General features: G+C 49.3%; 1 protein-coding gene across 1 annotated transcript in view; it reads right to left on the reverse strand.

Annotated features, from left to right (window-relative positions):
• LOC119374397 (inositol-trisphosphate 3-kinase A) overlaps window positions 1-7,123 on the reverse strand; it is a 246,117-nt gene extending 238,994 nt beyond the window's left edge. Inside the window, exon 1 of the mRNA XM_037644484.2 lies at window positions 6,089-7,123. Coding sequence (XP_037500412.1) covers window positions 6,089-7,108 — 1,020 coding nt within the window. The 5' untranslated portion in view covers window positions 7,109-7,123. The remainder of the gene's footprint in view (window positions 1-6,088) is intronic.
• Between the last annotated feature and the right edge of the window lie 2,395 nt (window positions 7,124-9,518).

A 9,518-nucleotide genomic window follows, 5' to 3' on the forward strand; every position in this document is an offset into this window, starting at 1 on the left:
GTCGCCGACGGCCAATTTTCGCGTTTGATGAGGCATCTAAGGCTTTCGCCTTTTAGTATGCGGTACTATATTCTCGGTTAGTGCTGACTTGCCCCGTATATGACGCTCTTTAAGGACAGAGGTTCAGGGTAAGATAGGAGCTTGGAGATAGAAAATTCGTGAACACGGAATATCGCTTGAGCAGACTTGTCTTCTTCAAGGCAAACGACACACGTTATAACTCTCTTTTGGGTGTCACGACTCTCCGACGAGAGTGTAATGACATCCTAAGAGACTACACGTGTCTCTCTAAAGAGAGTCACATATATACGTGGCAAGTCAGGACTGACAAAAATAGTCAAGTGACTCTTTCTCTCTCTTTTTTTTTATATAATTCACCTTTTTAAGATCACTCGAACATCCAGCCCTACGCACCTGGGACTGTTTTGATGCATCCACAAGCGTGCTTCCTGGATCCCGTGGTTAGACAGGTGTGTACTGAAACGGATGAACGTATGCGAAGAGCGATGTATCCATTTCCAACGCCGCGACCGGGGTCCGGCCATCGTCAGGTCATACGTGTACATGGGCATAGAGGAATCCCCTATGTGCTTCGCGCGCGCGCGCGCGCACGCGCACACGCACACACACACACACACACACACACACACACACACACACACACACACACACACACACACACACACACACACACACACACACACACACACACGCACGCACGCACACGCACACACACAAACACACACACAAACGATTCCAAGAAGGGATTATTGCAGGGAAGGCAGAAATATACTATACAGGAATACAAAAACGATGATTCAATTACGTAGGCACACTGATTGCTTGTGAAATAGTGCTGAATGTAGTGCATTGTAGTTGTTCATAAAAAAAAAAAAACATGCAACACTACAGACATTCAAGAGTACCTCAATGAAAATCAACGTTCATAAAACACAAGGGCTGGAACAACGTGGAATAAGTTACATAGTTCACTTTATATATATTTATACGCGCCAGCACATCCCCTGGTGTGACATGCCGACATATGCCTTTGATGGAGCAACGTAAACTGAGCCGATATTTTTCACTACGTCAACTCAAGGGTCGTGACCAGTGCACGGCATGTGTCGATGCAAGCGTTTCAATGTCATTTGCATAATGCGAACCAGTGGTCCTTATGGCTGTAAGTACCGGTAGTGCCGCCGCTGAAGGATTTGTAGTGCACGGGGATCTCTGCGCACAGCTGTTGCGCGGGCAAACCTTTGACTCGGAAACAAGATGAAATTACGCGTTTAATGCGTCCCTTTGCCTGACATTTGGTTGAGACGGTTCGGGACGTATATTGCGACAATTGCATCGAGTCTGCTGGCGTAATGTTCTTTATTAAATGCGAAGCATTTCTTAGCGAACCTCTGGCACTTTGAGCGTTTCTATCTACGTATCTATCTATCTATCTATCTATCTATCTATCTATCTATCTATCTATCTATCTATCTAGCCGCCTACATCTGGGTGCTCTCATGATGGCCTCCTTAACTTGGTGTAGACCAAAATTTGCATGGGAGGGTAAGAGGATTTCACGAATATGATTGCCGGGTCGTGACATGAATAACGTTAAAATCTTGCCGCGTACGTTGTCAAACCCTTTCCACTAGACACGTGTGGCACATACCCGTTTACCACGGGCCGTGGTGTAGGGGTATGCGCCACAGGTGATTGACAGTTTATATCTACCCAGGAACGTCGAGAACAGACATTGGTAACTTAAATGCTAGAGCGTTAAGGAAAAGCAACATCGGCAGCGTTGACTCAACGAATGGAAAGAATGAAAATTAGGATCCCAGCAGGAATCGAACCCAAGCACTCTGCGTGGCAATCAGGTATTCTACCACTGAGCCACGCCAGGTCTATAAACTGGTTTGGAAAAACAGCCTACGCAGGTGTAATATCGGTGCAACATCAATTGTGGTTGTGGTGCTGGCTATGTAATTTTACAAGAAAGCAATAAACACTACATGATACTGCTACGATGTGTACTCCTACGATACAGGCGTCATATGAGATTAACATCTGTAGTTCCAGTGTTGGCTCGGCTTTTATAGCAGTCTAATAAACATTCGTTTGTATTCCTATGATTCAGCAAGCTATATTGAAGCATTGCTCGACCCCGGAGGAATACATTAACGAAAGTTAAGTTACATATGATATCCACATCACCGCGCCGTAAGCTGCACTTCGTCCACCAGAACGATGCAGTGTCCTCTTCATTTCTTACGAGGCTGAGCGATGGCTTCATGCTGACCGAGAATGATGCCAGATTGATTGACAGCCGCTTTGTAGACTAGGCTACGTAGGCTATATACGCCAAGGTAGTCTACGAATACGACAAACACCATCCACTGATGTTGGTCTATGAAGCACTATCCAGGCTTATCAGCATCGACGGCCTATACCTCACCAACGTGAAGGGTGACTTCAGATTCCGACATCTCGCCGGCTCTGTCGACAGACAATTTGTCGACGAAATGACCTAGGCATCCACGAATTCCAACAGCTCTACTATACGACATACTTCACTACACGTGGACCCCTCGTCACCACGATCACGACCGGATCCTATAAGAAGTCATGACCAGCTCCTGGTGCTCACTGATCACGGTGATGGTGCCCTTGTTCAAGAACTGTCAAGAACTTCTTGCACACATGCACACGGGTTTGTGAAACGTGCATGCGTTCTCGGGACACGTATAACCACTACATATCAACTTACCGCTTCTGGTGTTGCTAATACCCACGTTGCCATTGGGAGCGTTACCCAACCGTAAACAGCTGGTTATGTAACACATATGCGGCTCTTCAACATAAATATGTATGCGTATAAAATTTATACAAATCTTTAACGTCATTTTGTAACGTGTCGCTCAGTAAAAAAAAAGATACGCCACAGTCACCTACCCGCCGCATGCTTCGCATAACATCGACTCCCACGGTACGTGGGATCTGCCGAATTTTTTCCTTTTTCTCGTTCTTTTTTTTTTTTTAACGGTTATACAGCTGGCACGCGCCTCTGAACATCATATATAAATCTTCGTGAAAGTCGATCGTAAACACGTTCAGTGCATGCATATATGTTAGCGCCAGCATGCAGTTAACCTGGGTAGGTTACGTAAGGTATTAGGTAACACGGCCAACTAATTAGCGTGACCGAGTATTTTGTTAACGGAAGGGAAACAGTTTAAATGCAACCTGCCTATATAAACCGTTGCGGACGTAGGTCGTGAACGCGTTCAGTGCATATGTGTTAGCACTACAGTACAGCAGTTAAGCTGGGGGAAGTCACGTAATCAAATCAACTAATTAAGACGGCCGACTATTAGTGTGACCGAGTAGTGTGCTAACATAAGGGAAACAAATTTCAACGCGCTCATACGTAGCAGGTGACAATAGGTGTACGCGAAGCGGAGAGTTGTCAGTGATATTATATACAAGCTTATAGCTGTCGCTGCTTCGAACACAGCTATAAAACGCAATATATTTTCCTAAAGCTTTTGTTAACGAGCTAGTGATACATTGATATTCACCGTGAAAGCAATGTTCCGCATGGTCCACGAAGTCCACACAAAGAGGCGGAATTGAGGTGTCTGTCACACGTGATGTTAAATAAGTCTAGTGGGAATGAAACAAATATATTTGAAAACAACAAGAAAGAAGAAATATTTACATTCAAAGCGCCTTCATCACCGGTTTAGTCAGAAATAAGAACTGCTCCATAGCTATATTTCGTATTAGCGGCGAGCGCAAGCTCTAAAAGGAAGCTGTTGGCAGGGAACGCCATACCACGTGATCAATGGCGATAGTTCCGTTCCTGAGGTTTCACAGCCGTATCGTGCGAGACCGTAGTAAGGAATCAAGAGAAGAGAAAGCTCGAATACACTTGTTACTGGTTTATGGCCAGTAAAGAAAAATCAGTGCACTAAAAACAAACAACTTTTTAGTGCGCTGTAGCTTATAAGCCACGAGAAGCAACGACCTGGATAGTGAGTGGGGTAAAAGGCAAACCTTAGGAAGCTGCACTTAACCACGATCTTAATTCACAAGGCGTCCTCTGCCAAGCCTAGGTGGTGTCACCTCAGCCGCTATATAGCTTTCATATAGCGTTTTACAGCTGAGGACACTTACAGAGTACCACCCCGGGGGTGGTAATCTGTAAGTGTCCACAAATCAACTCTTCGTTTCAGCGTGCACTGATTGGATAAGATATTGAAGCCGGGGTTCGCTATTGGTGCCGGTCCACTCGCTCTTCAACATTTGGCCAATCGGAGCGCGCTGAAATGGACAGCCCACTTAGTCGACGCTTACGGAGTACTATCCGTAGTCTTGAGAATGGGTCAAGACGATGCATGTGACGCGAAGCGACGGAAGAGTCGTGGAACACGTGCTTTTGTAGCACAATCGCGCGCTCTACAGAGTGAAGCGAACTCATCTGTACCTCCACAACAGCTGTGTCGACCATTTGTTTACAACCTATAGGGAACTTATCGCGAAGCGGCACGCAGCGTCGTTATCGACGTTCAGACCTCTCATCTGCAGGCGTTAAAGCTGACAGAAGCAAAGACTTATCTTTAAATGCACTTGCTATAGCTGGTACGGCTTAGCTTGAACTAAAAAAGAGGACAGCGCCTTACGCGTACTCATGCAAGCAGAGCTTGAATTGGAAAGCGTAGAAAATGATCAAGTCGACCGTGCTCCTGTTTTTCTCAGTTTCTCATCTGCTGAACGCTATCGGGTCCCACAGTATAATGGTGCATTAAAATGAAAACGAAATGCATCAATGTAACGTACACCGAACTCGATTCCCGGGCGCGATGGTTGTGTAATAAACGTATAAGAGGGTATAACACAAGTTAGGAGAATTGTTTCTATAGGGCGATTTGGTACGACATTGTAAAAACGAAGACGGCAATACAAGCGCTCCCTTGTCGCCTTCGCCTCTTGCATCCTCGTTTTTAGTGCTCTTTTTACAACTTTATAACGAAAGGAAGTGAGGCTCCTCCGAATAAAACACGAGAACCGAGATCAGAAATCACGACCTATGACTCCGCAATCGGTGACTCCTGTCAAGCAAGTCGTTTAGAAAGTGCGCTCGCTACCATATATACTTGCGCAATCCATGGACATGGATATCAAGAGACGACCACAGTTGTCGCCAAAGGTGGCCAAAGAAGACGGCAGTAAGTTATGGCAGCCAGCGGCCCTTCACAAACCGCACACCACCATCGCGAATTTATCATCCATGCGTAACGTCACGCGTCACGGTGACGGAATTTTCCGAACAGCCGATGCAAGCCGCCAGGACTCAAGTGGCCAACAAGTTGAAGTCGAGGGTCTGACGAAATCACGTCTGGTTGAGACGAAACATCGGTCAAAACTCGTCATTGTGAACAAGGTTACCCCGTGGGGGGCAAAACGTCAGAGTAAATAGTTTCACCCTGGTCAGCGTCAATATTTTCACCAAGGCCAACAAGTTACGGCTTGGGATAAGCTCAGCTGCACATTTAGTCTGACTCACATACAACATATTTTAGCGACATTTTAGGGAATCCTCAGAAAGACAGAAGAACACAATGTGTAGTTCTCTTTCTCAGGATTCATTTTCATTCCACTTTCGCGCTAAAAAATGTCCTTGATTCAACACCAACTCGCCCAACAGCAAGTTGTATTTAGTTTTGCTCTCGGCGTCCGATGGTATTCAGATATGGTATTATCTTGATACAATGCTTAATGAAACAGCATATTTCACAGCATGCCCATCTTTTCTCACCCTTTGGGAAGATGATATCATTTCTGTCCGAAAAATGTCTCCAATTCCTCGTGGAGGATACAAAGTTAAACTATAATTGTGTCTACATTCCGCATTGTATAATTCGTCGCATAAGTACAACTAATGTATAACGATGACGCGTACATCCTCGCCTTGAAGACCGACGTCGCAGCATCCGCGGTCGAGCGTCCGCATCGCGACCGTGTGACCGACGAACCGAAACAATGCCGCAGCGTCGGCGATAAAGAAGAGGTCGGGGTCACTCACCTTCGACGAGCACGCCGAGCCGGCCTCGCTGACGTCGCTCTGCGATGCCTCGTCGTCCCACGAGGCGCTGGACACGGTCGACGAGAGCGAGCACGAGCTGCACGAGCGTCCGCCCAACGAGAGGTAATCTCGAAGTTCGCCCCCGGACGAGAGGTCGGCGTCCACCTCCTCGATGATCTCCGGCGAGACGTCGCAGCTACTGAAGTCGCTCACCACGACGCTCGGAGCGCTCAGCACGGGACACGACAGGGACAGGCACTGAGACAGAGGTCGCTTGGACCTGTCGCCCGGAAGACTCGTGCGGTGCAGCTGATGCTGAGGGTGTGGAGGCTGGTGCAGCGAGTTGCCGTCTAGGATGACGGTTCCGCCGTCCACCAGGACGGTGCAGTTCCGGTCGACTCCAGAGCTGTTGTTGTCCACTACAACGATGCTCCTTCCGTTGGCATCACCACCGTTATCACTACCACCACCATCACCACCGAGAGGCGACATCAGAAGAGCCTCGTCGCTCGTGTCGAAATCCACGGCGGAGTCAGCGCTGCAAGACCTCCTCGACTTGGAAGGCGGGTCTCCGACGCCTGGAGGCGACGGCGGCGTCTCGATCACCACGGACACCAGGGATACGGGCGACTCGGCGTGACCGCTGTCCTCTGAAGACAGCGTCGCGCTCTCGGGAGTCATCGAGGTCGTGGTCGCCCTGTGCGGCTGCCGCCGCGCGCCGAACAGCAGCGGCGTCTTGGCGAACACCTCGCGCAGCAACTGGCATGGACGCCAGCGCTTGCAGCGCTGGATGGATTCGAGCGAGTAGGCCTTCTTGGTGGTGGTCGCGCCGACGACGCCGCAGGCAGCAACGCGAGCGCGCGATCCGCCGCAGTCCTCTTTCCGGGATGGGCTGGACGAAGTGGCAGTAGCGGTGGTGTTGTTGAAGCTGCGAGAGCGAGTACGACTGCCGACGCGGCGGAACGCCGGCGAGGCCTCGCCGCTATCGCCGTCGTCGTCGCTACGCCGCTCCGGCTCCATAGCGCGCGACAACACACCTCGTTATACAACGAACGCACGGGTTCGTTATGGTGCCTCTAACACCACGAAACACATACACAGCACAAACACACACGCGCGCACGCAAAAACTGGAGGCCGAAACCAATTGCGGTGTCACATCTCACGCTCGAAGCCTTCAGGCCCGCGTAGATACGTCGCAGCGACGTGAAAAAACGGTCGAGAAAAGCCCGGTCCTACCAAAGGGCGTCCGCGAAAGCGACGTGCAGGAAGACTGGCGAACGGTATTTCCCCGGCAATAACTGGAACCACACAACACTCGCCGATTCGTCGGGGGTGACACTCCGTTCCACACGCTGCTGTCGAAGGGAGGGGTGAAATTCTCGTCGGAAACACAAACAAAACGGTACACTCGCGTCTTCCCCCGCTCGCTCGCCTGGTGTGACGTTCGGGAACGAACAGCAAAGACGAAAACAAACAAAAATGTCGCGGGGGGGCTCACTATCGGGCACAATCCGGCGCTGTCGTCGTCTCTGTGGCGACTCTTCTTGGCCGTCGTAGTAGTCGGTATTTCAAAAGTTGCTCAAGAGGAGGATCGCTTCGCGGCGTTGGCCGACCGCACCGCTCGTCTCGTAACGCCAGCTTTTCTTTTTTCTTTTTTGCGCGTTTCGCTTTTCACCACGTATCCGGCTTTCTTTCTTACTTTTCTTGTTTTCCCCCAACGCGATGCTGCGCGTCGGCGTTCGGTCACGCTTTGCAACACACACCGCAGTACAGGCTCCGAAAAGCTGCAAGCGCCGATTTCCGACGTCGACACGTTCGGTGCGTTACGCCGCGCGCGCGCTATTCCGACGTCGTCGCCGCTAGCTGCCAGCCATGCGACCCAATTATCGAGTTTCGAGGCGCCGCGGTCGTTTGTGTGTTTGTACTTGCCGCAGAACTTGTTACTTTTCCTTTCCTGGTCGTTCGATGTATCCCCCCCGCCACCCCAAGCGGTGTCGTTAAGATGACAACTTCGTTCGTCGCTACTCGGGACCGTTTACGCCGCTGCGCTTCTAATATTTCCTCGACGCTCCCCCTCTTGTCTTTTATTTACGTTTGTGTTTGAAACGCCCGTGGTCCTTTTCCTCGGTCTGCTTACTCGAATCCGAAATAAATTAGTGGACAGCCGTTGGGAGGAAACAAAACCACCCCCACCCTACCCCGAGGAGCTGCGCAGCGCACGAGCGAAGACTTCCTGCTCGTGTTCACAGCGGTTCGCCGAAATAACGCGACCAAGACGTAAAAACAACCCGTGAATTCCCCTCAGAAGTACTAGGACACACAGCCGTGCATGTAGTACGTACGGTCTATCGGAGATTTTCCAGCTTCAACGTCCGGTTTGCTTGTCCTGCTGGGGTGGCGATCACGCAGTGCACCATATAAAAGACGGGCCGGCACCACACACAAATAAACGATTTCGACGACGCAGGAGTCAACACGTGGTTTGCTTACAGCTCACTCGCCACGGCCCGTTGTTTTTGTTATCGCTGCTCATTTTCGTACTGCTTTTTTTTTTGACGTTGGCGCTCTACGCGTACATAATTTGGCGGCGGCGCTCCCTCTTGCAGACGACGTTGCGCAACAGAAAGCGCGCCAAGTTTTCAGTACACTCCCGCCATCTCTCGTACGTTCTGATAAACAAGGAGTAACGGAAAGTCTTTTATTTGACACAAATTCGAAGCGAATGCCAGTACTGGATGATGTCATTCCGACTACAGTTTGATTCTTAAGCTTGCTATTATCTTTACTTTGAATTCCAATCTCCTCAAGCTTGAGTTTTGTGTCATCGGTACTTTGAACTATGCTTTGAACTTCCTTAATTACTGGCACTATAAAACGTTTCGCCCTTTCCATGTGCACAGTAAGCTCCGCACACGTCGTTTTAATGTCGCTAACACGAAAGCCGAAGCATTACACGCAACAATTTGTAGAGGGAAAGATATTTAACCTATCGCTACAAGGTGGCGCTAAGTTTCCACTCCCTGCTCTGCCTTCCCACGCATGGCCTCCGAGACGAGCTATGTTGCGAAGTCTTGGAGGACACGTTTGCGTCGAAGCATCCACCGTGGCCTCCGATTACAAGTCGCGCAATCTCTGAAGCCATGCATGCGCAAACGTCTTTAGCGCCTTCTGCACTGGTCGGCGTTGCAGAGGCGTTTGCATTGGCGGGAAGTTTTGTATGATGATTTATTGGTAGACCTTATTGCGCAGTGCTTTACATTTGCGGGTTAGGCTTTTACGTTTGAGCCATTTTTATTGACAACATGCCGCTCCATTGAGAAGAAAGGTATATTGCGTAAAGCTCGAGGTCGTTGTAGTTATGAAAAGGATGACTGGAAAGCTAAATCAGTTGAGATCAGTAGTATTGCGTAACTTCATTTACAGACTAT

This window comes from Rhipicephalus sanguineus, chromosome 11, assembly GCF_013339695.2.
Source record: "Rhipicephalus sanguineus isolate Rsan-2018 chromosome 11, BIME_Rsan_1.4, whole genome shotgun sequence".
NCBI lineage: Eukaryota > Metazoa > Arthropoda > Arachnida > Ixodida > Ixodidae > Rhipicephalus > Rhipicephalus sanguineus.